The sequence below is a fragment of the Toxotes jaculatrix genome, chromosome 3 (assembly GCF_017976425.1).
Source record: "Toxotes jaculatrix isolate fToxJac2 chromosome 3, fToxJac2.pri, whole genome shotgun sequence".
In the NCBI taxonomy this organism is placed as follows: Eukaryota; Metazoa; Chordata; class Actinopteri; family Toxotidae; genus Toxotes; species Toxotes jaculatrix.
This window is the reverse complement of record NC_054396.1, coordinates 17,769,574-17,797,359: the sequence shown is the minus strand read 5'-3', so window position 1 is coordinate 17,797,359 and position 27,786 is coordinate 17,769,574. Positions and strand designations below refer to the sequence as shown.

At 39.7% G+C, this 27,786-nt stretch overlaps 1 protein-coding gene across 1 annotated transcript; it reads left to right on the top strand.

The window, feature by feature from the left end:
- The first annotated feature begins 426 nt into the window (after positions 1 to 426).
- grm2b (glutamate receptor, metabotropic 2b) lies at positions 427 to 27,240 on the top strand. The gene is made up of 6 exons (XM_041033866.1): positions 427 to 980; positions 5,613 to 6,235; positions 18,492 to 19,329; positions 19,884 to 20,947; positions 24,489 to 24,681; positions 25,953 to 27,240. Exons 2-6 carry the CDS (start codon positions 5,726 to 5,728, stop codon positions 26,024 to 26,026), a joined length of 2,679 nt encoding a protein of 892 aa, XP_040889800.1. The 5' UTR covers positions 427 to 980; positions 5,613 to 5,725; the 3' UTR covers positions 26,027 to 27,240.
- The last annotated feature ends 546 nt before the right edge of the window (positions 27,241 to 27,786 follow it).

The window sequence follows — 27,786 nt, the reverse complement described above, 5'->3', positions numbered from 1 at the left end:
TTTATTTCTCTTTTATCATCTTCTAAATTTAGCTGGAGAGAGATGGCGCCCTATATAGTCTATTTGTAATTATTATTATTACTATTGTGAAATAATAATAATAATAATAATATTTTTTCCGGTTGTCATTAAAAGTTGGATTGACAGCTCCACAGGGAATGCAATGGATGAGTCACACAGAAAGGACCTGTGAAAAGTTGGAAACAGGATTTGGGATTTTGATTAATGCACCTTCGTCTTTTTTTTTTTCTTTTCTTCTTCTTCTTCTTCCTGCATACTAAACAGTGCATATTATTCTTTTGTAGGTTAGGTTTTATTATTTTGGAGTTGCTCCTATTTCGGTGCTGTAACTCACTTTCGCTTGCCTTGCAGACAGACGCCATATGAAGCACCGTCAGGTTTGTGAGAGGCGAAGGCAGAGCGTCGACTCGCTGCACTCATTATAGCTCTGGAGCAGCAGAGAGTGGCTGCATGTGTGTGATCCGGTGGTGCCACAGCAGTGTTTCTCCACAGCTCTTGTTTTTAACTTTCCGAAGAAACTACGAATAGGAGCCGTAATACAAAATATATACATATAAGTGTAATTACAGTTGAATTTAGATTCACCTGCCTCCCACTCCTGCTGGCTGTAACCTATAGAGAGAACCCTTGGAGCTACATTACTGCCGATGCTTGTGGACATATGAACACTTGGGCGGTAGGCTTTGTTGCTCCAGTCTGTAGGCTTGTGCACACGGTGGCTGGCAGGCACAAGTTGGAGAGCACCGAGAGGAGTTTGTCGGACTTGCCAGTGTGATCAACACTTCAGAACCAAGGACAGATCCAAACCGCTGCCTGGCAAACATGCTCAAAGTGAACAACATCTGGACTCTGCTCGTCTCATGAAGCTCTTCACGTTGGCTGTCTGTGTACTGTCGCACTGTTTGTGGAAAAGAGACCCGCAGTTACATTCGACAAGACACATCTAGTGCTGCAACCAGGTAAGAAACGAGCCTTTTGATAACTTTGATATCAACCCACTGGTGTGCTTTTATCACGGAAACGACTTTTTTCTTTTCTCTGTAAAAGTCCGACGTGCCTTTTCCTGCCAGTCGTGCCTTTGCATTTGTAATTATTTATAGCAAAATCGTCCTCCTTATAATATTTGATCACGTATCACACAGCCTCAACTTAACTGACACTGAATTCATTATTATGATCACTTATCATCAGAGCAACATTTTCTCAACATGGCTCTTCATTCCACTTTAATGTCTTCTCACATTACAGACAAATAATAGTCACCAGCGAATATGTCTCAAAACAAACTGAACGGAGCTTGATCTGATGGTTTATGGTAATTCATCATTAGAAAATCCAACATCTGAGTGTGGCTGCACACTGGCATATCCAGGGGTAAATATGTAAAGTTTTTTTTTTCCCCTCTTAAACAGCGAGAATATTCAACACACTCTCAGTTTCCTCAGTCTAATATAGTTCTGGTTCCTTTCAAATCTGTATTTGTTTTTAGACAAAAATAATATAGTAGCATCCCGCTGTGAAAAGTAATTGGGCTGTTTGCAAGGTTCATGAAAGTATTTATTTGGCACAACATGTTAAAAAGCAAATTGAATTGGCATTGGGCAAATTCATCATCTAATGCATCACGTTGTTGTCAGTGAATCAGACAGGATACGCTGCAGCAGCAGGATTTCTCTATAATGTAAGAGTTATAAGTTATAGGAGACACTCAACTTATCTTGAATGTTATCATGTTATTATTAGATGTTACCACTGTGGTGACCAACAGTTAAGAAATAAAGACAACCTGTTGTAGCCAGTCTGATTCTCACAGCTGCACTTTGTCTCTCAGTCTCAGTATGTGAATAAGCCAATCATTTTCTCTTATGAATAAAAATCCAGGTGGGATATTGGCACAGTAAAATCATCAGAAGTTTTGGAGAGCTAAACAGACCGACAACCAGATTTCCCCGTGCCATTTTGATAAAATGATGCACTTGATCTACGTTCAAGCTCACAATCAGATGGCTGCTGGCCACCACAGAGGCATCCTAATTCCTTCAGCTGACAAGTCCAGGTGGGGGGGATAAACTGTGTCTCCACTGGAGATGATGTAATGATGGAAATTCATTAGTGCAGTTTTGGCGACTGCAGTTTTTTCATCTTTTCGCCTGACATTAATGGCAGATAAAGGTCTTCTGCTTTGAACAGCTAGTTAACTTTACAGTGAGGATCATCAAAGGTCATGATCTATAACGCCTCAAGGCAAACTGATGCTTGGCCTTTATAAAGCAAATGGTGATATATCTTGCGTGTCTTGATGAAATAGCGCAGTGTCCCAGCTTAATGTGAAAATCTGTTGTTGCCTGGTGTCATATTACATGACAAAATTGTAACCTGGGTTTCACTTGAGAAAATGATGACACATTGTCCACAATTCATCTTGTGGATTTTGTCACAATAATTAAAAGGGAAAAAAAAAAAAAACCTGTCATAAATTATCGTCCCATCAGTGTTGGCCACATGAAGATTGGAACGCAGTATTTTCAGTAAGTCTCATGGGACAAGGCTGCTATTACTCACCAGGCTTAATGATTCATGTGTAGTGAATTAGACACTAAATTAAATGTCTTGTCACGTAGGTTCAAGTATTCGACCAAAGGTGCATTCAGGCTATGTGCCAAACAAAGGTGACAGCAAAGTCTAAATGCTTGAGGTGATGGTATGGAAATGATCACCAATTTATGTAACCCCACTGTACATCACAGTATTAAACAGCACATCGAATAGATTTATTTTGCATGATCACAGTGGACCTTGTCTACAGTTGTTAGTCTTCAGGTCTTTATCCTATCATCTCTTCAGCTTGTTCTCCAGACTTGGACATCATCAAATTTCTCCATAAGTACATTTGCACCGTACGGTTGTACGTGCCAGTCACCATCACTGCTGAAAGCGACTCTGCGGCGAGTCATACATTACACATTAGCTACACGTGAATAAGACAATAAGGAATGGTGTTCTCAAAGCATCTTTATGGTAATGTTGGAGAAATCCTTTCTGTGCTGGCGGGGAGTAGTAATGCATTAGCTGATGGTTCAAAGCTGTGTAAAGCACACTGCCTTTTCTTTTTGAACTTGCCTTTCAGAGGGAATATTGTGCAAAGACAGCTGGGGAGCGAGAGACTCTCTTGGCTGCTGTGTGTGAGTGTGACAGCCGTTTCTACATCAAGATAGTTTTAATGATGTGATCGAGGCCTGATAGAAGCTACCTCAGAACTAAGCAGAGGCTGAGATTTAAAGCTCACGCAAACTGATAATGCTGCTGCCATTTAATAAGTGTCTCCAATCAGTGGTAGGAAATATGGTTTTGATAGCTGTATTTCATGTCCACTTCAGACTCTCCAGCATTTTTTTTTCGCACTTCTCAAAGGTTTTGAGAGGCTCTTCAGGACCTCCAACTTCACTTTGGCCTAGTTTGCATAGGCCTGCCTAATTGGCTGCTCCTTAATGCAACATTAATTCACACCTAGTCTTTGCAACTAGTGAGACCCCATCTGCTCTAACAGACAGCACAGGAGAGCAATTAGATGCTTAATGTTGAACTCTTCAAGTTACTTTCTCACCTTGGTTCTAATAATAGGGCAAATGTGGCGCAGCAAAAACCAAACACCTGCACCTACAGTACAGGACACCCACTGGGTCTGAGACAGATTTTACATTATGACTTCACACATTACAACATGTAATCCTCTTTGCTAGATAGAGGGAACTGGATTCATCAACCACCCACAACCTGACGTAATATTTATCTGGGGCAAAAATTCAGCATTCATTGCACTTTTTCCTCCTTTGTTCGTCCCGCTACTCCTGGGATATCACTCACAGGATATTCTTCAAATGTCCCTGCAAAATCATGCTTCATGCTTTCACAAATAAGAGCACAAACACACACACCAGATGAACTTATCTGGGTGCAGCTGCAGAAGCTGGTGTTTTTGTAGCCAACCTCTGCATACCCCACTGTGAGTTGGGGGGAGGTTTCTGCTTCTGTGAAAATGGAAAACAGGACACACTCAGGCTGAATAAAATGACCTTTAAGATATTTACTAATAATAGAAGTGATTATACCTTTGGGTCTACAAGTGACACATTTCTAATGTAATATTACAATGTCAGTAACAGTGTGTGACAGAATAGGAAAAGTCAGTAATGAGCTTCCCGCTGCTTGTTAATGGAGGGGAGGGGCAGCACACCGAACACTCCAAGTTACAGCCAGGCTCTGAGGGTTTACCAGTGTGAATCCTCTAAAATCTCAACTTGGATTAAAAAAAATAAATGCAAATAAAGCAATAATGTTGATGGTATGTATCATTGTTGCATCCCTCTTACTTTCAAATAATGTGACTAATACTGCTGATATATGCTATGTTGATATTTTGAGACTAATACTGGAAAGACTGTACGTATTAAAGGTCCATTGTCACTATCTAAATCTACTTAAACCAATATGTTTGCTGAACTTGTCTGTATGTTTTGATGAATGTGATGAATGACCGTGTATAGAAAGAAACAGGATTGGTTCCCTCTCTGTGTGACTGAACCAGCCCACCACCCTAATCAGACATCATAACAATTCCTGGTGAGATCTAAACCTGTAACCTCGACATGATAGGAATCTATATTAGCATACATGTCTCACTGCCCACTTCCCTGCAGTCCAACCCTTATTTTTTACCCACCATGTTTCCATGGCAACTCCAGCCATTGAGAAGAACCACCATCTATGTGATATCTCGGTTGTAAGCTTGGAAATTACGCTTCACTCAAGAGGTGCCTTAAATATCTATAAATGTTTGATGTGGTCACTTGGCAGCGGTAACTCAGAGTTTGTCTTTCAGATAAAACTGCAGTGATTATATAGTATAGTATAGTATTATATATGATATATATAGTATTTCACACAGGGACCACAGAGAGTCTATCTGAAATAATTTCAACTCCTGTTTCAGAAAATAACTCATAAGAATCATTGCCTGAGTTCAGCTTCCTGACAAAACAATCCCAGGTTTAGACTGCCCAATGATAGCGTTATTTGTCTGTAACATATCTACAGATTGCAATAAGCTGAGAAAAAGTAATGTAGTTCGATAAGATAGCAAAAATCGATAAGAAAACTGTAGAGAGCTGTACAGGAGGTGGTTTATTACATAAAACTGTCTGCCTTTACACAGTTTTATACCTTGGTGTAACTGTTTAATATCTTTGAATAACCCTGTGGGCGAAAAGCTGAAAGAAAATAATGGTTCTAATGACAATCAGTGACAAAAGGGAAAAATATAATCTGTCAGTGGGCGTCAATAATGCACATTTTGAGACATAATGGTCTTGTTATTACTCAGCTCAGTTTCATTCCTCATTAGTTAAACCGTCACATCTCTTCATAGATGCTTTTCAGCATTAATAGATAGATAGACAGACAGTTAGACAGATAGATAGATAGATAGATAGATAGATAGATAGATAGATAGATACATAGATACATAGATAGATAGATCACTATGAAATAGGCCTCATTAAATGGGTAATTAGTTTCTCCTTTTATTCATCCAGGAAATAACATGCTGCACCCACTGAGAGAAGACTTGAAAGTGATCCGCCTCCAGACTGCGTGAGCCTCTGTTCCTCTCTACTTCGACCAGCTGAACCCTGCTCCTGATCCTGCCATGCTGAGTGTAGCGCTCTGCCCCAGGTCGTTGGCCAATTCTGCCCAATACTGGCCTCTCCACATGCTCCTGCTGGAGCTGCTTATACCAGGAGCCCTGCCCAGCATCTCCAGATTACCCCCTGCGGCCAAACGTGAGATCATCATGGATGGGGACTTGGTGATTGGAGGCCTGTTCCCTGTGCATGAAAAAGGTGATGGGATGGAGGACTGCGGTAAGATTAATGAGGAGAGGGGGATCCAGAGACTGGAGGCCATGCTGCTGGCACTTGACGAGATCAACTCCAGCGATCGCATCCTTCCCGGACTCCAGCTGGGGGCCCACATTCTGGACACTTGCTCGAAGGACACCTATGCTCTGGAGCAATCTCTTGATTTCGTCAGGGCCTCCCTCACCAAGGTGCATGATCCAGGCTTCATCTGCCCAGATGGCTCCAGACCAATCCAGAATGAGGTTCCGCTGGCCATCTCTGGGGTCATTGGAGGATCTTACAGTGATGTTTCCATTCAGGTAAATGAAATCTTAGGGGTTGGGCTCTCTTCATTTTCATTGTGTTTCAGTTAAATTTTAACCCTCCCCAAGCTGAAGTTCTTATGTTTTAATTGTATATTTAGTCCCTCTTTTAAAGTCAAGTAAATTCTGCACGTTTCAACAACTTTGCAATTTTAAGGATTTTGCAAATGTTTTGCAGCTTGAAGAATCTTAATGCTTCACAGAAAACCCACACATAATTCATTAAATCATTCCAGTGTGCATTCTGATACTTAGAGATAGATAAACCTGCATTACTAATCGGCATACCGACTCACTCACACCTCACGCTCCTCGCTTCCACAAATACAGATAATAACCAAAAATGCCTTGCATCTCCGCTTTTACTGAGCCGGAGGACTGAGCCTTCTGCAGAAGAGATTTTGCTTTGGCTGGACTATAATCCACCTGGGATGATTCTCTTTGAAGCATCAATATTCACAGAGACATCCATCACTTTGTCAGCAACTTCATTTCCGCCTTGCAAAGAAAACTGACCTTTCACACATGTATGAAAGGTGGCCAGAGGCAAGGCATCTGAGCAGTTAATTAATTCTGATTGCCCTCACAAGCCATAATTACCGTGATGCACAAGGTGTTAGTGAGACAAAGTATGTAGGAATGATTTGGTTACACTTTCCATTAACTGCAGTTCACATTTGTTTTATGCATACGCACACACACCCCCACACACAAAAACAGTAAACTATATGCAAATAAAGATAATTTTTATTAGCAGTGAAATGCGTGGCCGTACCTAATGCTTGGTTTAGTCACAGAGACTTAATTTGCTTTCAGAACAGTTACAGTCCAATGATACTGGTTTTTCTTGCCTGTGTTTTTTGCCTGGTTGTTGACTGTTTGCACTAATGGGCATTTACTGTCTACAAAACATAATATCAGCTGAAAAGTTGTATGGATAATGCTGATCTAGTAGCTCTTGCAAAAACACCACTGTTATTCCACCAAATACATCTCAGTGGCTAAAGCAAAGCATTATCATATTTTTTACATTTTTTTTTGTCAATGGTGACATCTTTTCCACCAAAGGCCTTTTCACAAAAATAGATGAGGTTTTGAATGCTCCACACCCAGCTTTTATGAAACTACTACTGTGATTGGCTGGTATTGTCACTGGCCCTGCCCCCTAACTGATTGTCTCCAGTTAAGACATGTAACCAAGGGACAGTTAAGTTTGGGTTGCTCAGATGATACAGTTTTATCACATTAAAAAAAGTTGGTGAAGCAGCAAGGATTACAGGGTATTAAGTTATTTATTTCAGCTAAAGGTTGTGATGGGATAAACATCCCTGTATTTTTCGAAAAGGGTAAAGCTAAGAAGACATGCTGCATTCAACAATTACACATACAGTACAACTAATGCTGGAAATTAGTCATGGCAAATACTGAGCATTACATTAATATTTAATGTTATCCATTAAAAACTGTTAATGACTGAATCACTAGTGTACTCATGTACACTCAGTAAGTGTACATTTAGTAAGTGTACATGAGCATCGGAGTGACTGTAAAGATGTAATGATGCTGATGAATGGAGTCTATAAAATACTGATGAACACTGATTACAGTGCAAAACCTCTCAAGTATTAAAAGTCACATTAAAGAAATGTTACAATGTCATTACCATATTAATGCTGAAATACTAGTTTTTAACACTTTTTAATCAATTGCTGAAATAAAAAAAAACAACACATTTTTTATACCTCTAACTTTTTAACTTTTTTTTGGCCACTTGGGGGCAGCAAAAAAAAGTTGTGAATACAGCATTGACACATCATCACCTTTTAAGTTGATATGGCACACTACGTGTTTTTTTTTTTGTTTTTTTTTGCACATCAGGCAGTTACAGAGCAGCATTACCATTCAGCTGCAGTCTTGTTTGTGTCCATCTGATGAAAATAACTCCAATATTGACTCAATCTTAACTCTGTTTTTGGTCTCTACCAACTCCTGGGGGAAATATCTGGATCTTTAGCAGCTAAAAGCTCCACTGTGTTCTACAGCTCGTCTCTAACTGTGTCTGTCGGCTGTTTGATGCTGAGCAAAACAGCTGCCTGCTGTGAATCAAAATAGTGAAGTAAAATGCACTGAAACTCACTAGAAAGCTGCGTAAAGCTGAAGGCAGCTGCAGAGTCAGGTGATGATTCTCTGTAGGTTCATCTAACTGAGGGAGTTTTAATAGTGTCACTTGATTCATTGTCTATTAAAATATCGACTATAGCCATTTTAAGCTTGTGGTCTGCTGCACCGTTTCAGTTTCCCTTTACAACTGCGTCATCAGTTCACCCTTTTAACTCACATACAGCTTTTATTTTATTTATACAACCTTACCTGTTTTCATAAAACATTCACACATCTCTCATCATATTGGTGACTCGTATTTTCAAGAAATAGTTTGACATTTTGGGGAATACTTATTTATTTCTAGCTGAGAGTTAGATGAGAAGACTGATAGCACTCCTATTTAAATATGGGAAACAGCTAGCCTGGCTCTGTCCAAAGATAATAAAAAAAAAAAAAAAAACATTGGCCTTCCAGCACCTCTAAGGCTCACTAAGACATAATTGATCTCATTTGTTTAATCCATACACATAGAGAAAAACAAGTGTTGGTGTCAGGGGGTGTTACATGCCTGGGCTAGCTAAGATCTTAAATATCTTCTGACGGTAGCTTCATATGTTGATGTACACTACCTTTCAGGTAGTGTTTTTACTCTAAACATGATTTGTGTTTTAAAGGCTCTACAGCCTTGCATTTGATGAAGTGTGAGTTGGTTGGGTCTTGATAACCAAATTTATTTGTAATTCTCATGGCTCTTTCTGTAGGAATATGAAAATTAGATTTGAATTTCATTTAAGATTCCCCATTTCTCAGACAGTAAATAACGTATGGGAACCACTTATTCTTTGAATAAGTTGAGTGCTGCAGCACATCAGTCTGTGATTCCCTTGTTACTTTCTGCTAAAACTACGCCAGAATAGAATCCAGCCTTAAATGAGTTCTTGCCAGGACTCTGCAGTGATGAATGCTTCATGTCAGCATGTTGAAGCTGAATGGAAAGTCACATTGGACTGAGGTCGTCCGCCTTACCATGTTGGAATCATTTGAAGCCCCCGTTAAACACAGGGCTTTGTCATTTAGAAAGAAGCAGATAATGTAGAGCGTCTTCTCCCGTAATGCTGATGATGCTTTGACAAAAGAACAGCATGTTTTTAAGAAGCATGAAATGGAGTGTCTGTGTGTCTCCCTGTGAATGAGCCACACAGCCGCAAAGATTCAAAAGGAAACTCAGCGCTTTTGAGTGTTTTTGTATGAATTTGAATACATACCTCTACTGTCATTGCGCTCAACAGTCTCTTTGTTAGCACATTCAGTTAGTGAGAACTATAATGAATCGAGCCGTGAGAGCGGTGAGAAGCCCAGGGTGGGATTTTTTTTGAGAGGTCACTGGTTTAAAGAGCCCCCTGTTTTTTATCCGAGAGAAGCACTTTGTGTTACAAAACTGAGGAGGACAAGTGCCAGCGATGGTCCCGGGGAACTTTGAGAGTGGCTGCTTTTCCCATCTGTGGGGTGCATGTCCGCTGGCTGGCAGGGACGTGTCCACCTGCTTGTGGAGAGGAGGCTGATGCTGCCTGTGACAGGGGCCAAGGACGAGATGTGGGAAAGATGGTGGGAGACGAGCCAGTTTCTCCTCAGACTCAAAAGGATTCTTTCATAAGTAGCCCAGCAATATTTAGGAAGCTTTCATCATCGTCTTACACATCCCTGTATATGCTTTCGTCCTTGTTCTGTCTTCTCGATGTTTAATGCTTTGAGTATACTCTTAATTGCTATCTGGGATGTTACCAGTATAGAGCTGACCATGAGTGATGACTCAGTCCTACACTGAGTCCAACAGCCTACACATTTTACAGCTATGAATTTAACCAAGGGAAATAATTTCATAAAGAACAATGGAATCATTCTGAACTAATCCCACACTTTTCTGCACAAATAACATTAAAAAAAGATCTGTATCGTCAAATCCACTAGTCACTATGCCTTAACAGCCACACAATAAAAAGCTGAAATTTGCTTAGAGGCATAATCACAACTTTGTCTTTAATGTGGAATTTATGCAAGTAACTTTATAACAACAACAAAATCCACACTGAAACTGTTGCACTTCCTTAAATAATTTAACACACATGTGCACCAAGACGAAAAATGAAGAAACATTTTTATGGCAATAAATAACTATAAAATCCTAGTTCAGCAACCTATCTACTACAAATTAAACATATGTCACTATATGAACGGATTTCACGTCACACAACTGTTACTGAGAATGTAGTAGGTAAAAATTTAACATACTAAAATATGTCCTTTAAAACCGCTAAATCCTTTAAGACCACAATTACACAATCTATATCTTACCACTGCTTCAGCTGCTGGAAAGGTCCTCAGTAATTAGAGGTTATAAGAGTTCATATCTTTCTCGCTGTACTGTATATTCATGTTTAATATTTTTGGTTTGTGGTGGTTTACTAAGTGTGTTGATGTGTCACACAGAAAGGAGGAACTGGAGAGGGCTTTGTCTTTATTGTGTTTCTGTCTTTGCGGAGTGCGTCGGGTGGGGAAAAAAAAAATCCTGCTTTGGTGTTAACTTCAAAAGGGTCTTGTTTATCATGTGATATTATAGCTGAATTCCCCTCAAACCCCCCCTCCCCCCAAAGAAACTGTTATTTTTGAACTGGAGATTTTAGCACATTCACAGAACACAGCTCAGCTCCCTAATTAGCACATCCGAATGTCATTCAAAGTGAAGGGAAACACTGTAATGACTGGGAGGTTGGTTAGAATCAGGACCCACACAGTCAATAATATTGCTGGCGTATCGATTTCCTGGCGCACTTCTTTTCGTCTAATGTCTCTTAGAGCTGTTTTTTTTTTTCACACGGTATCACAGGAATAAATTATCAGTTTTTGCTCAGAACCTGTGGCTGTTATTTAGAACGGTGCTTAAGATTGTCTGACAGCAGCACTGCTCCCTGGCCTCAATAACTATTTAGCTCACTGGACTCATCAAGTTCATTTCATAAGTGCTAGAGGCTAGAAGTAATGTTTCAAAGCTTTAAGCAAAGTGGATGATAAAGACCAGCATTTTTTCTCTGATGTGTCCCTGTAGCAGATCCAAAGGTTGCTCTTGTGGTGAGCATTGAGCATGAGTCTAATGTAAAGAATTGCATCTTCCTGAAATAGTGCACAAAAGCAGATCGACACATATTTCTTTCTTCTACTGCTTTCCCATCTATGCAAGCGCTAATTTTAAGTATGGATCACACACAACTCAGACCCACAGATATGTATGCATGCAGTCTTATGTATGAAACATATCTGCTGCTTTTAGTATCTCATCATTTGCTTAAACATTTGTTCTATATGAGTTTATGTGTTTGTGTCTGTGTGCGCACATGTCTGTATCTGTGTTTTAGGTCTATGGGGTGGATGTGGGTTCTTTTGGTGCAAATATATTGTGTCTCAAGTCACAATGAACATTTTCAGAATAAAACCAAGATCAGAATCTTTCCCTAACATGGCCATAAAAAGTTAAGTAGATACTGTGTTACAAAGTAAGATATTTTGGTGGAAAACAAATGAAATGCGTTGTTGGTAGTTTTCAGATAAATTAATTAGCAACAGTTCTTCTTTGTGCTAATAGAAAAAGTAGTAATCTAATCCTCAAAATCTTTCCTTTGAAAGGTATTTCCTGTCACCTGTTAGTTGTAATTTGTAGGAGAGATTTTGTGGGAAACCGATTTTTCTGTATAAATTCAACATTATCATGCTGAATGTTACATGCTAAACATGCTAATTCAGGTTAGCATGTTCAAGAGAATGAACATGTTGTCGATTTTCGGAGCAGTCTTTCATTGTGGGTGCATGATGGAGTTAGTTGAGGATAAATTATATATGTCAAACTAATGGGGTTGACATGTGTCTGCCCATCTTCCCATTATATTACGCCGAAGTTAGCAGCCTGTTTAAAACAGAGAGGGTAGGATCCAACAAAGCTGCTTCAAATCAAAAATAATCCCCATCAGCTGTAGGACAGATTGGTCGTTGATCCAACAGCTATATGATAAAATGGCACAGGCTATCTAATGGTCTACATTGCCATTGCTACGACTTTCCTTCCCTGGCAGTGGACATGAAAAAGAAAATGTCAAGATGAACTTGGAGAACGGGGATCAGGTGGACAAAAAAAACAACAAATGCGTCAGAGATGTACAGCACTGCAAAGTTGTTGTTCAAGTTTCCAATTTGGATGAATAAGCTTTGGATGGAGAGGCACTGCAATCATACACAGAGCTCATACTTTGTGCTTGGGCTTGCCTCAAATTATCTCAGTGAGGGCAAAGTACATCCAAGTGGATGAGCACAGAAAATGCAGCTTTAGTTTAGGATGTGTTTGTTTGATGTGGCACAATCAGTTAACACAGTGGTATTCTGCTGTTTCGGCTGTCTCCCCACAATCCACTGCAGCGTCTTTCAGCCTTGATGCTGTTACCCCCTGATGAATGTCTGGATCGAAGCTTAGATTGCTGCATACATTAAAATAAGGTGAAACTGTCATTGCCCTTCACTACCATTTTTTCATATCTCATGCCACACGAGTCATGAGTCACATTCAAATGATTGGATTCAACATAGCATCATGGAATTATGTAGATTCTAAGATCTTAATACGAATTGATGCAACTTCACATAGAAAGATACAAATCTGAGATAGCTTCATCAGCCTGTTTATTATTTCTCTCCTTGCTGCATTTTTGTATGATTTGCCTTCTACAGGAGTAATTTCTCATTTGCACAAATTGAACCTAATGCAAGCCTGGCACGGATAATCTGGGCTTCTGTTTATAGAACATCTGTGTATCTTTTTGGAATTAGATGATATTTTGAAAGCACTACAGTGCAACAAAATATTATGTTTATATAACAGAGAGATCACTTCATTTGTTGAACTCCTTCCTTTGTTGCCTCAAAATTTAACCACTGATTGGTACTGGTGGAAGGTTTTGTCTTTGGCAACCAAGTTAATTAATACAATCAATGAACTCACTACGTTGGTAAGTGTAACCTGCTTGCATGTCATTGCATGTGTACAATATTGGATGTACCTAAGAAAACAAATAGAGTCCACACGACATGTTTAGTTTTGTATTGAAGGTTTTGCGTCAAATTTGAAGTTACATGTTACGTTTGCTGTTTAAAAAAAAACAAAACAAAAAAACAAATATATATAGATATATATATGTGTGTGTGCGTGTGTGTGTATATATATGTATAAAATGTATTTCTGGAGTGAATGGCTGGGCTGGTGCACTGTAAATGCTGTAGCTCCACTTAATGTCATCTACTGTAGGGCTCAGCTTGACAGGGACCTCAGGGACACACAGATGGACTTCCCTTGTTGAAAAAGATCATGACAGACACATGAGTAAGAGACTGCCCATGTTCCAGCTGTCTCATGTCTTTCCTCCATGCTTGTGTTCTTTTGAAGGAACAGTTGAATTTCCATAATACTGTTGCTCATGGTGCATCCTATACACATCATATCAAGCATCAACTGCAAAATATATTATAGTAGAGCTTATGGATTCACAAGTCTTAGGACCATGATCTGATGGTCTTTAATTTTTTATCTGCATCCAGCGTTTTTGTCTGATTACACTACGACGACATTGACTTAAATTATATTCAGGAAAAGAGCAATTTAGCCTCCTTCTATCATTAACTTTGAACAAACTAGCTGTGTACACAGTTACTCTCATGGACATTACTGTTTGAAATATAAATAATATGAAATAATCTATAATATAGTTATACAACATAAACACTATGTTTTATATATTCCATTTATTTACACTTTGGTGAATAGCTGGGACAGAAAATGCTAGATAACAGCCCTAATAATAATAATTCTGTCTAGTCCTGGATGACTTTTGAATTGTGGTGATGTATGGTATTTGTACAGTAATATTAGTCTGTATAAAATATTATGCACTTTAAAACATGTTCTCTATTATTGCTTGTGATACTGCAAAGAGACCATGACTGGAAACATTATAATCACTAATCTTCTACATAATAGAATCAAAACAAGACCTTACCAGTGTACTGTACTGCCATAATCAACATGATTTAGTAAATATAACCTGTAATGCCAATGAGATGAGATCTTTGCCAATATATTTGTCCCCCACTCAACAAATGGGCTCTGTTCATATGATTTCTACAAATTGAAAGAGTTGCTTTATGCAGTTAGTAAGAAAATGTGTGCAACAAGGTGCCTTAAAATCTAATCAGATCACTTCATATCGGGAGGCTGTGGTGTAAATACTCCTCTGTTATATGTTTACTTTTAATTTACTGTACTCCAAGCTGTTGTCTTTAATTTATGTGTATGGTGATTTTGTAAGATGATGTTGCGGTTATAAAACCGCAGAGTGCAGAACAGCAGCTTGGAAGTGACTTGGAAGTGACTGCTGGTTAATTGTCTTGATGCTGCTTTTCAGTCACTATTTCATACTTGTTCCGTTGTCTTACAACAGAAACAGAATAAAAAAGTGATCCACGCAAGCTAAATTTACAGCATGATACTCCTGTGCCAGTAGGCATTTTTATAGGACTTGTCGAAGGAGAGAGTTAGAGGGAAATGCGGCATGAGGATGAACAGACGGTTACTGTCACACACTCCAGTGCCGTCCTGAAAGGTGCGCTGTAAGCTTCTCCAGGAATCTATTGATGAAGGCCAACGGCCTGTCTGAAAACCCTGCAAGAGGAAACTACCTTATTACCATGCAAGTGTGACTGACTGACTCAGTGTCAGTCACATACGTTAGCCTGCCGCATACAAAACACTGCATATATCCCAGGCAACATAAATGAATCAGGGGCTCTAATCAGGCTTTCCCCCGTACATCAACAACAGAAATCACATCTCTCAGTGGGTAATTTGATGAGACCTCTGCCCTATATTCTACTAGAAACAGTAGAGAGGACTACTGCCGGGCGCAGTGCGCTTGTCTAAATACATCATATTTTCTCCATTCATCCCCTCAAGAGCTTGTAGTGTTCCTGCTTTTTCTATCGGCTCCTGTCTTTGGGGTGTTTTAGCTGAAGTAGGTTAAGCACACAGCCGCTCGCAGATCAGGGTTAATGTCAGTAATTACTGATGCAAAACTGTGTTGTTTGTTTTGCATTTACAATGCCGCATAGTTTTTACTGTACGTCTCAGTCCAGTAATGTATGTTTACAAATGCTTTATGATCATGCAATGAAAAGGTGAACGTGTTTGGAGGAGAGGATTGTGTAATAATGAAGAATAATACAAGTGTTCTCTGTAAAAAGTACAGCCACGCAAACTGCTTTAGGAGGCACAGTGGTGCTAAAGGAATGGTAAAGGAAAATGGGATTTCCTTTGTTTATTACGTTATTATTATTATTATTGTGGTTGTTGTTGGTAATAGTTTGGAACCAATTTGTTACACACAGTTGTTGTGTGAATGTGCAAATTTCATTTGAATCAAAGTGGTGGATCAACCAACCAACCGACCAACATCACCATCCCTAGAGCCCAGCTGCTAGTGTGGCTAAAAAAAGATCATGGAGTAATATGTTCAGGGCATGAACAACATGTAGAAAATTATGATCCTAGTGTACATGCAGTACATGTACAGCTATAATTTATTATACCACATAAATGATTGATGCTGTACCTCTGTTTAAGGTCTCGTGGGATGGAATGAGTGAGTTGTAAGAGAGAACGGTACATTTAATAGGACTTGGTGGGAGAGTGGCTGGTTTCAATTACATCCATGGGGATGCCATTGTTTGGGAAGCCTCCCGGCATACAATGATGCCTGAGGGAGGAGGTAGTCTTATTGAAGCTCATGGGCATTCACAAATCACCACTGGAGCTCATGAGGTATCCTGTAAAATGACAAGTTTTCACCAAGCTCTCTGTCATAGTTAGCTCTGTAATCCGGTGTGGGAAAATAATTGCTGTGATTTCATATTATGACTCTGGTATGACAGAACCTCTTTATCAGTCTTGTGGTCAACCTGGATGCCTCGCTGAGCTTTCAGGCAGAAATGATCATCCACCCCTGTTGAACTTTTCACCACCAACTATCATCGCCACAAGGAAATCGATACATTTGTGTTTATAGGTGGGCATCATAACTTCTTTGCAGAATCTGATATGACACTTAAACAACTTGACAGAATGGCTTTAACTTGAGAAAACAGCAAAACACTGATAAAATTCTTATCTCTCCGCCGTTCTTGCTGTTGCTATCTGGCATTATCGGTGAAGGGATTTGTGGCACTAGCTGCTGCTGATGTGGATCCCTGACAGAGTAAACAGGTTGAGATAGAGGAACATTGAATTGTCGCTGTTTCTACTGCCAGTCTCTGCCACAGAGCTGAAGCACATCAGACAGCAGCTCTGTGCTTGAATGGCTCCACTTCACCTAAACACCAGATGGATATCTACAAGTTAAAAAGAAAAAAAAAACATTGAAAGACTTGGAATGTAGCATTGCAGCATTTTGTTGAAAAAGTCCTTTTTACAGACTTTTATCACAACTATGGTACATTCTGAGACTGGATAAAGCTGTCTAGCACTTCAGTCCAGTATTCAATTGGGTTGAGATGTGGTCACTGTGAAGGCCATAGGGAATGATTTACATAATTTTCATACTCATCAAACCGTTCAGTGACCCCTGTACCATATGGATGGGAGCATTGTCACCACTCCAATCAGGATAGAAATGTTTCATCATAGGATAAAGGTGATCACACAGAACAACTTTGCATTGATTTGCTGTGACCCTTCCCTCTAAGTTGACCAGTGGACCCAAAACACCATCAAAGAGCCATCAAATCACCTCACAAGCATTCAGCCCTGTATTGTTCTCTTGGTGTATGCCAAAAATGTACTCACCCACTTGTCAAGAATATGGTGAAGGATCTGACCATATCACTGTTTTCCACATCTCTGTTGATCAGTTTCTATAGTTTTTGCACCACTGAGCTCTCAAATGTGCAATCAACTTTGTAATGTGGGCTTTATGCACTGCAGCCCTACTATATGTAGTTGTCGGCAAACTGTTGACAAACACAGTTTGATCATGTCCTGCATTGACATCCTCAGTCACCTGAGGAAGAGTTGCTCTTTCCTTTCTTTTAGGATATTGCACTAATGCACGAGCATCACAGTCTTCACATGTGCACTGTCAACTACAGCTTCTGACTTGTATAGATGTCTTTCCCATAGATCTAGATGCAGATGTCACTGAACCTTTTGAAAGATGAGCTAGGTGAGTGTGTCTGAAGCTCCTGCCATCTGTGCCCCAACAATAAACCCTCTTTCAAAGTCACTCAGATCTTTTCCACTTGCCATCTTGAAACAGCATGAGAATCAGCCATGGCACACAGCACGACTGGATGTTGTACTGGATGTTGAACCAAGCAGTTCACCTGTGTGGAAGCATCTGCAGTTGTGTTTCTCCACTCATTTGTTCATTTGATTTGTCACCTCTATATATATATATATATATATATATATATATATATATATATATATATATATATGTATATATATATATATATATATATATATATATATAGAGAGAGAGAGAGAGAGAGAGAGAGAGAGAGAGAGAGAGAGAGAGAGATATGTGAGTGTGTATGTGCACGTGTGTGTATACTGTAACATATTCTAATTGAACTTTTCGTTTAGAAATGCAGAGAACAAGAATCCTGACAAGCCAACTATAACATAAGCACCAACAATCAACCAACTACTGTGACTGACATTATTGCCTGGAATGTATAAACTAACCCTCAGTATCTGCTGCTAAAATGTCCCAAAATACATGATGTGAGTGCCTCATCAAGTAAGAGCTTCCCAGTGCGTTCTTGTGAGCAGTATAGATGCTTTCAATGTAATACCATATCTTAAGTTTGATTCCAGCTGGGAACCCTTTATGTTTGTCATTCCCTACTGTGATTACTGTCACTCCCTACTGTGAAATTAGATCCAATTAAGACAAAATATACGTTAGAAAACTAATCTTTAAAAAATATATAAAGAAAGTCTTTGGAAGTATGAGATGATGCTTCATGACCATAATAAACCTGGAGTTTCCTTCTTGTTCTTCAGGTCGCCAACCTTCTGCGACTGTTCCAGATCCCTCAGATCAGCTATGCCTCCACCAGTGCAAAGCTCAGTGATAAAACTCGCTACGACTACTTTGCCCGGACCGTGCCCCCTGACTTCGACCAAGCCAAGGCCATGGCTGAGATCCTGCGTTACTTCAACTGGACCTACGTCTCCACAGTAGCTTCAGAGGGTGACTATGGTGAGACTGGAATTGATGCCTTCCAGCAGGAGGCCCGTTCTCGCCAAATCTGCATCGCTACTTCAGCCAAGGTGAGCCGCTCTATGAACCGCCAGGGCTATGAGAATGTGATCCGCTCCCTGCAGCAGAAATCCAACGCCAAGGTGGTCGTCCTGTTCACTCGCAGCGAAGACGCTCGTGAGCTTCTGGTGGCCGCTGCTCGTATGAATGTCACCTTCACCTGGGTGGCCAGTGATGGATGGGGAGCGCAGGAGAGTGTGGTGAGGGGCAGCGAGACTGCAGCAGATGGTGCTTTCACCATTGAACTAGCCTCCTACCCAATCAGAGAGTTTGAAGACTACTTCACCAAACTCAACCCGTACACCAACACAAGGAACCCATGGTTTAAAGAGTTCTGGGAACATCGGTTTGGCTGCAGCCTCCAGGAGCATGGCTGCAGTGAACACAGCCTGCGAGATGGAACTTTTGAGCAGGAGTCCAAAATCATGTTTGTGGTAAACGCAGTCTATGCCATGGCCTATGCTCTGCACAACATGAGGCAAGCTGTATGCTCCAACACATCCAAGGTCTGTGATGCCATGAAACCAGGTAACGGCAAAAGGTTTTACAAGGAGTTCATCCTGAAAACCAAGTTTGAAGGTAGGGACAGGAACATGCAGAAGTAAATGCTTATATGTTATATGTACCTTTTTACATGTGAAATTATTTTTTTAAATAGCTCTGGATGGGATAAATTTATTGTTAATATTTTAATGTAAAGCAAACATGGGTTGCAAATAAGCGTGGCATGGTATGGATTAAGACTTCAGATGATTTCCTTTGCATTCCACATTGAAAAGGCCTCAGTAATTATTCAATTATTAAATAATCCATGGATTAGCATGGAGAAATCAGTGGGAGGGGAACCTATCTAGAACATACTATTCTAAGAATTTGTAGATGAATAAATACTCCCATTTAGATGAGCTGAAATGGCAGGAAAATTGTGGATTTTTCCAGCATTTTACTACACCATTGGCCATGATTTTCAATTTTCCTAATCATTAATTAAAAAAAACAAACAAACAAACAAAATATACAGTACCGCTAGTGTTGTTGTGACATTTAGTATACTTTAATCCACATAACTAATTTAGATAATGATATGACTTTTGTTCTTACATATGTGTTGCTGTACTTCTGCCTCCTATCAGCTCCATTCAGACCTGCAGACACAGAGAACATGGTGCGCTTCAACTCTGTTGGCGACAGCATCAGCCGCTACAACATCTTTCATTACCACAAAGAGGAGGGCAAGTTCGTCTACAAGAAGGTCGGCTACTGGGACCAGAACCTGACACTGAACACCACCTTAGTACCCTGGCGTGGACTAGTACCACCCACCTCCCAGTGCAGCGACCCCTGCAAGAAGAATGAAGTGAAAAGTATGCAGCCTGGAGATGTGTGCTGCTGGATCTGTATCCCCTGTCAGCCCTACCAGTACCTGCAGGACGAGTTCACCTGTGCTGACTGCAGCTTTGGTCAGTGGCCTCTGGCTAATTTGACTGGCTGCTATGATCTGCCTGAAGAGTACATCCGGTGGGAGGATGCCTGGGCCATTGGGCCTGTAACCATTGCCTGCCTTGGTATACTGTGTACTCTGTCAGTAGTGGGCTTGTTCTTCAAACACAATGAGACACCTGTGGTTAAAGCAAGTGGACGTGAACTCTCCTACATCCTCTTGCTGGGTGTGCTGATGTGCTACAGCATGACTTTCATCTACATTACCAAACCTTCTACTGCTGTTTGCACTCTACGTCGACTAGGCCTGGGCACCTCTTTTGCAGTGTGTTACTCTGCCCTGCTAACCAAGACCAACCGCATCGCCCGAATCTTTAGTGGGGTGAAGGATGGAGCCCAGCGGCCACGCTTCATCAGCCCAGCCTCCCAGGTGGCAATCTGCGGCGCTCTTATCTCTTGCCAGTTGCTCGTGGCCGTTATCTGGCTGCTGGTTGAGGTGCCAGGGGTTCGCAAGGAGGTGAGCCCGGAGAGGAGAGACGTGGTCACACTCAAGTGCAACAGCAGGGACTCCAGCATGCTCATGTCACTCACCTACAACTGCATCCTCATCATCCTCTGCACTGTCTATGCCTTCAAGACACGGAAGTGCCCTGAAAACTTCAATGAGGCCAAGTTCATTGGGTTCACCATGTATACCACCTGCATCATCTGGCTCGCTTTCCAGCCCATCTTCTATGTCACTGCCAGCGACTACAGGGTAACTATCTATGAAAATGTTTTTTATGAAGCCAACTGAGTATTTATAATTTGTATTTCTAGAAACGTCTCAAGCCCACTGTTGCAGAATAATGTAAACAAGGTCTATAAATGACTATCCCCTGTGTGTTTACCATTCCTAAAGAAGAAGGTGTCACTTTCACATTCCGTTTGATCACCGTCACCCAGACTCATGAAAGACCAAGCTCTCTATTCATGTGGGTTGAAGGATCTTTCAAGATAAGAACAAAGATTCAGGAGACAGATGAGGCCTGAATATACAGATGGAAATAATTAATGACTGTCAAACTGATTCATTGAGTCTCAGCATTACTAAATGTTAAAAAAACTAGAAACTTAAAGTTTAAAGTTTAAACTAAGCAGTATCATGACCTGTAATAAAAATAATTGTAGGCAAGGACACTGAGTGCTGGCTCGTTCAGTGGCTGTGCTTCCCTAATAGTCTGAGACAGAGAAGTCTGAGATAGGAAGTATCTGCTGCACAGTTTTACAGGCTTTAGCCATTACACAAATGGCTAAAGGCTAAATGTAACCTGCATTCCACAAATAACAATGAATAAATGGGACGAATATGTATAACTATTACTGGACTTGCTTGTGATTCTAAGCAGGACAAAAATTAGAATATACATTTTATACTGCTCAACTAGAAAATGTATAGCTGCAAGGATGATCTAATCTATTTCTCCATGCCGTGTGAAGTAAGACAAATAAGGCAAAACATCAAGCATAAAGCTGACAGACCATGTAAGTTATGAGTGCTGGTGCCTTAGGCAAACTCAAGGCTACTGCCACAGCTTTTGTCCAGGGTGTGCAACAAGGCCTTTGTTGTGCAAACACATGGGGGGGGGGGGGGGGGGGGGGGGGTCTGGGATCACACAAGCTTTGTATCATCATGAGGTACCTCAGGCTTTCCACGTCTGTAGTGATCAGCCTTCCTGGCACCCAAACCATGAAATGAAAATCCTTAACTTTACTGAGTCCCAGTGGGATTTATGAGACCCACTGAACATTGTAGAATATAAGGCTTCATGCTGGGGAGGCAGCACACAGAGTAACTGAAAGAATGAGAGGTTTGGCACAGCAGTAGAGACCTTGCTGCTTTGGTTCTGTGTGACACCACTGATAATGGCTCTGGGTACAGTTGCCACATTTCAAATTAGGGTTGAATAGCACAGAAATATTCTAATGAGAGACTAGCCCTGATGCCCAGTGAATCATCATGAACTCAGGGTTTCACAGATGGATACAAATATGTTCAGAAACCCCTGAGTGTAAATTATTTTAAATCTTCATACTTTTCATTTTAATAAAATCTAACATTATCATAATAGAAATGGTCAATTCCTGCAAGATGTTCCCTATATAATGGTTAATAATACATTCATACCTTCACCGTTAAATGAAATACTGAATGATAAAAGACAAGGAACATGTGAGATAATTGATAATATGCCATTTATCCAAATTAAAATGCAAATATCCGTTGAAAAACTATAATGATATCAAGTTAGTAATAAAAACCAATCATAAAAATATTATAAAAGATTTAAAAAGGCACTAAATAAAACATTAAATTAAGTAAAAAGTGTTACCTCATTCTCTTTTTGCTGTCAGTTTTAAAGTAAGAGCACAGTAGGGTTCATACAGTACCACAGCATGTCCTATTGGTGCTTAATAATTATTTGTGTAAAAAGCTGTTAAATGGAAATAGCTGTCAGAAAGATGTTTTTATGGCTGACAGAGATAAGGAGCTGCAGACAAAAGGCAGTTGAAGTAATATTACCCACAGTCCTGGTGGTGTTTTCATCAGTTATTTTTGAAGTTAAAATGTGTGAGGACTTCTCATATTTCTGCAGTGCTGCTGTAGTGTGGTATGTTTAGGAGGGATTTCACTTCATGCTGTGGTTCTGCAAATAGAAGTTCCTGGACTGCAGGGGTAACCAGTGGGGTGGGAAGAGATGGTGCTCAGGAAGATGACCCCGGCAGTCAGCTCACATTAGCAGCTGAAATATGACTAACAAGACCCTGACTTCCCAGGACAACCAGCTGTGCTTATCCCACATTCTTCCTCTTGTCTCATACTCATGCACATACAAATGCACAATTAGAATTGCTAACATACATAATGGAAAACTTCACACACACATGCATAATTGAAAATGGAAATGTGGCTAATAATGTGAGAATAGTAATTAAATGAGACATAGAAGAACACATTTTTGGGATGACTGCAGCATGGCATGCACCAGCAGTATCCTTATGACAATGAAAATACAATAAGTACAGTTAAGGCGGCAAAAATCTATTTATCGATAGATAGATAGTGATGAATCCACAGATAATTGTCATGCAACTCTACAGTCCTTCTCTTCCCTATGGAGAGCATCTTTAAGCTCATTGTTTTGGTTTGTTAGGTTCAGTCTCACTGCTCTCATAGCAGCGTTTTCGGCTGCAGCAGACAGCAGCCTTCAGTGAAAAACACACTGTAAACTACCTTCGTAGCACCAAATGGCAGACAGACAAACAGAGCTCAAACAGGAGTTAATATTGGACTGACATTTATAGGTTGCCAGGAAGGCATCTCCAAACGAATGCTAATGTTGCTCCATATCTGATGAATGTGTAAATAAACCTTTGTTTGCTAATTCTGACAAATAAACTCAAAAAGTTAAAATAACAGGTCAGTGTTGTGTTCGAAGTGTGTTTCTGCAGCCCTCAGCCAAAAAGTTAATCACCGCAGGTTTAAAACTCATCTGACATACTGTACAATATGATCATATGTATTCATCATTAAAAACCCGAACTAAAAAAAAGATTCTGGGAACAAATTTCTTCAAAAATTCATGTAAAAAGAAGAAACCAAATCAAAGTTGCAGTTGCAGATGTACCTTTGGAGACAACAAGATAACATTAACATTATTCATTTATTCATTTTTGTTGGACTTGAAGATAAGCTGCGACTCCCAAACTGAGCCAGCTAAGGTGGGAGGAGGAGAAAGACTGTTTTTCAGAAAATGGTGAAAAATGCCTGTCACATTTTCTTAAAGCCCAAAGTGAAATCTTTAGATGTCTTATTTTGTTGGACCAATTGTCCAAAACTCAAAAGATATTCAGTTTACTATCACATAAAACAAAGAAAAAGCAAATCTCACCACTGAGAAACTGCAATCCGTGTATATTTGGCATTGTTGCAAGACAAAAAATACTTGATTGATTATCAAAATAGTTGCTAATTAGCTCATATACAATATTTGTATGTATAGTATATATTTGACACAGAGAATACAAAAAAACTTTGGGAAGTTTGGATTGACCAGAGCAGGAAAGAATCAAACTGTGAGTGAACTGGTTTGATCAAAGGCTACAGTGAAGTAGCAGGTGTATTTCTGTTGAGGGGGGGGGGGGGGGGGGGGTTGCAGGTGGCTTTTGAACAAAGTTCATTAGTTTTTTGAAGACAAAAGAAAAAGTCTAAGAGCAGGCTCACATATTCACCATCACCCACTCCTCTCTCCTCACAGGTGCAGACCACCACCATGTGTATTTCCGTCAGTCTGAGTGGTTCAGTGGTTCTCGGCTGCCTCTTCGCCCCCAAGATCCACATCATCCTGTTCCAGCCCCAGAAAAATGTGGCCACACTCAGAGTCACTGCCAACCGTTTCAGTGCCACAGTGTCTGCTTCTGCCTCCGCTCCCAGCTCCAGCTACTCTAAAGGTAGATACACACCCATATGAATAGGAAATAAATACCAGCACAAAATCATTTTGTAGGTTTCCAAATAGGGGTATTTGTCATAACAGTGCAATCAACAAGAGAATTACAACCTAACTTTCACTTGCAATATTTTGTACTCTGTAAAACACAACCAAACGTTTGTGCTGTACAGTATTGCAACGTGTTGCAGTACGTGAGCATAAGTAAAGAAACCTGAGAATGAAAACTGGACAATATTGAAAGTTTCTGCTTGTTTCTCTGGTTTTGCATCAGCCTGGCTATAACCAATTAAAAGCTGGTCATTATGTTTCTTTTCATGCTGGATAAGAGCAAATCTTATCTAAGGCTTATTAATAAACTGACGAATAATTTGCAGTGCAATCTTCAAAAATAAACACAGACACAAAGGTTACACAGTGCACTCAGCGTACCATTCCCTTTTTAAGAGCTCGGAGAGCTCAAACAGCTTGTAGTTCAAACTACAGCCGTGCATTTGAAGGCTTACACAAGTTTACCTGTTATCTCTTCACCTGGACTTCAGAGATTTCTGTCCGTCTCAAAAAAATATTTGATGTAAGGACTGAGAAGTTTTCTGGGCTTTTACTTTAGTAAAAGTAGCAGTACAACAATGTAAAAATACTCCATGACAAGTAAAAGTCCTGTGTTTGAAATTCTCCCTAAATACAAATATTTTCAGCAACATAAATTTGAAGTATCAAAACTTCATGTACTTGTTATGCAGATGCTTTCCTTGTTGTTGTTATATTATTATGATGATATCAGATTATTTTTACGGATGTATTCATGTGTCATGTGTATTTTGCTGTTAGAGCTAATCAAGCTCAACCTAATGTAACTGCATTACTGAGTTGTCCAATCTCTAACAATGCGTCATATTTTATAAACTGGTTTCTCAGTGTAAATCAGCAAAGTAAGTAGTAATTAGAGATTCCACATTAATGTAGTAGAGTGAAAAGTACAGTATTTCCCTCTTCAATAGTGGCGAAGAACTACCATAAAACTTAAGCCCTCAAGTAAAAAAGAAATACCTCAACATTGCACTTAAGCATGGTGTTTGAATAAATGTACTTAAGTTTCCTTCCACATTTTTGGGACAATGTAAGAGCTGAGCCCTACTCAGCACAGACTTTTGGAGCCCATGACTGACTATTATGTAATTTTGCCCTCAGCATTTATCTCTGGTTTACAGTTCTGTTTCCAAACAGTGACAAACTCTCGCTTGGCTATCATCGCTGTTTTTAATCTCCCAGGATCGGCCTCTAACTATGTGCCAGCAGTCTGCAATGGCCGAGAGGTGGTGGACTCTACAACGTCGTCTTTGTGAAAAAGATTCCTCTCTAAGCACAAGAGACCATCCCGCCATCATCAACAACACCACCCCTTCATCAGGCTGGGCTGTGTATGACGGAGCCCCCATGCCATCCAACATGCTGCGGAGAGATAACTCTGTCTGTGTAGACTGACTGACAGTGGCCAAGGTAACTCTAACTGTGAAAGCTACATGATGTTCCTACAGCGAGCGGTATGTATCAAATGTAAAGCCTTTTTGTATAGATTTAATATGCTGTGATCTCTTTGATTTACAGATAGATGTGATTAAATGCACCGTGCCTTGTCCTAAAGAGTCTTGTTGTCATATGGGTGGTTGTGAAGCAATAGTGTTACAGAAAACAAAAGGCTGTTCTTATCTTGTCCTTAGAGTGCTGTGAATCTATCCAAATGTTTTAGACAGTGACAAAAAAAAAATGCTATGAAATAAATTTAGCCCTTTCTGTTAAACAAAATATGTGATTAACCATAGTGAACGTGATGAAAACTAGGCAACTAGACAATATAAAGGACATGTGTTAATGTAGACTGGTGTAACAGTGTGTGCTTTCCTGTAATTTATGTAAATAAAATGTTTTTTTTTTTAATATTAAAAGATTAAACATGGCAGTGTTTGGATTCACACTTGCAATTCTTGACACTACTCAAAACTAAATGCAGCTATTCAGAGACAATACTAATGAGCGATTTGCACACAGGGTTTGAGTTTTCCTTCTTCGAAACCAAATTAACTTACATTAAATTGTCTGTTGTTTTAGTTGAATCAACTTATGGGACTGCTTCTTCTAATTAAAAAAAATAAAGAAAGAAAGGGACAACGGCTGAAGATGTTAACTAAGAATTCACTTCTTTTCAACAGGTGCAGCATGATTTTTCATTCTGCTCTAATACCAAGACTTGTATTTGGTGCTCAGATCTCTAAGCTATAACTACTTATGTAACTACTAGTTGAGTATGTGCAATAATACATGTACAGTGCCTATAAAAAAAAAAAAAGATTCACCCAAGTTGGACTTTTTCATCTTTTATACTGATTGGAGTTTCCTGATATTAAATTGTAATAACCATCTGTAAACAACCCACCCACTGTCTGCCTGGTCTGTTTTCGTAGGTTAAATGTACATCATGTAAACTTGCAGCTCTCCCAGACATCAAAATGAAATGTCACTGTCAATTTGTTTGCCTGTAAAAGTGGAAAATAATGACTTTCCTCCCAAACATTTTTGTTATGTATATGCCATTATATTATGAATAAAAAGTATGAGTGCTAAAAAGCAATTATGTACCAGTGAAAAGGTGAGCAATACTTCTGCCAAAGCCCAAGAGGACACCTAGAGGAAAACTGTAGAAAGTGCAAACGCAAAACCAAACAGGGATAACATTACTGCAATAGTAACTGTCGCCTCTGATATGACATTGTTCCCAGTAATAGCTTATATTCCCCATTAAGTTACCCCTCTCTTGAAGTTAATGAACTGAGTTCAGCGCTCTTATTCTACAGTAAATTTCATTTATTCACAGCTACAGTCAAATCATGTATGCTACCTGATACTTGATGTAGCCAGTTTCAGTCTAACTGTACAATGTGTTCTATTGCTTGTACCTTTCATTTGAATGCAAATGTTAATATTCTTTTGTCAATTACATTTTTGAAATATTGAAACATTTCTGCAGGTGTTTTACCAACAGAGATAAATGATTCTCCTGTAGAGTTAATTACCATTTTATATTTGGCTCAAAGTGGCTGACAAAAAC

Excerpts from the sequence above, each read along its gene's own strand:
- grm2b (XM_041033866.1), top strand. The coding sequence starts at position 5,726 with ATGCTGAGTGTAGCGCTCTGCCCCAGGTCGTTGGCCAATTCTGCCCAA. Across the intron at positions 6,236-18,491 it reads ACAGTGATGTTTCCATTCAG|GTCGCCAACCTTCTGCGACT; the intron begins GTAAATGAAATC and ends CTTGTTCTTCAG. Across the intron at positions 24,682-25,952 it reads CAGCTCCAGCTACTCTAAAG|GATCGGCCTCTAACTATGTG; the intron begins GTAGATACACAC and ends TTAATCTCCCAG.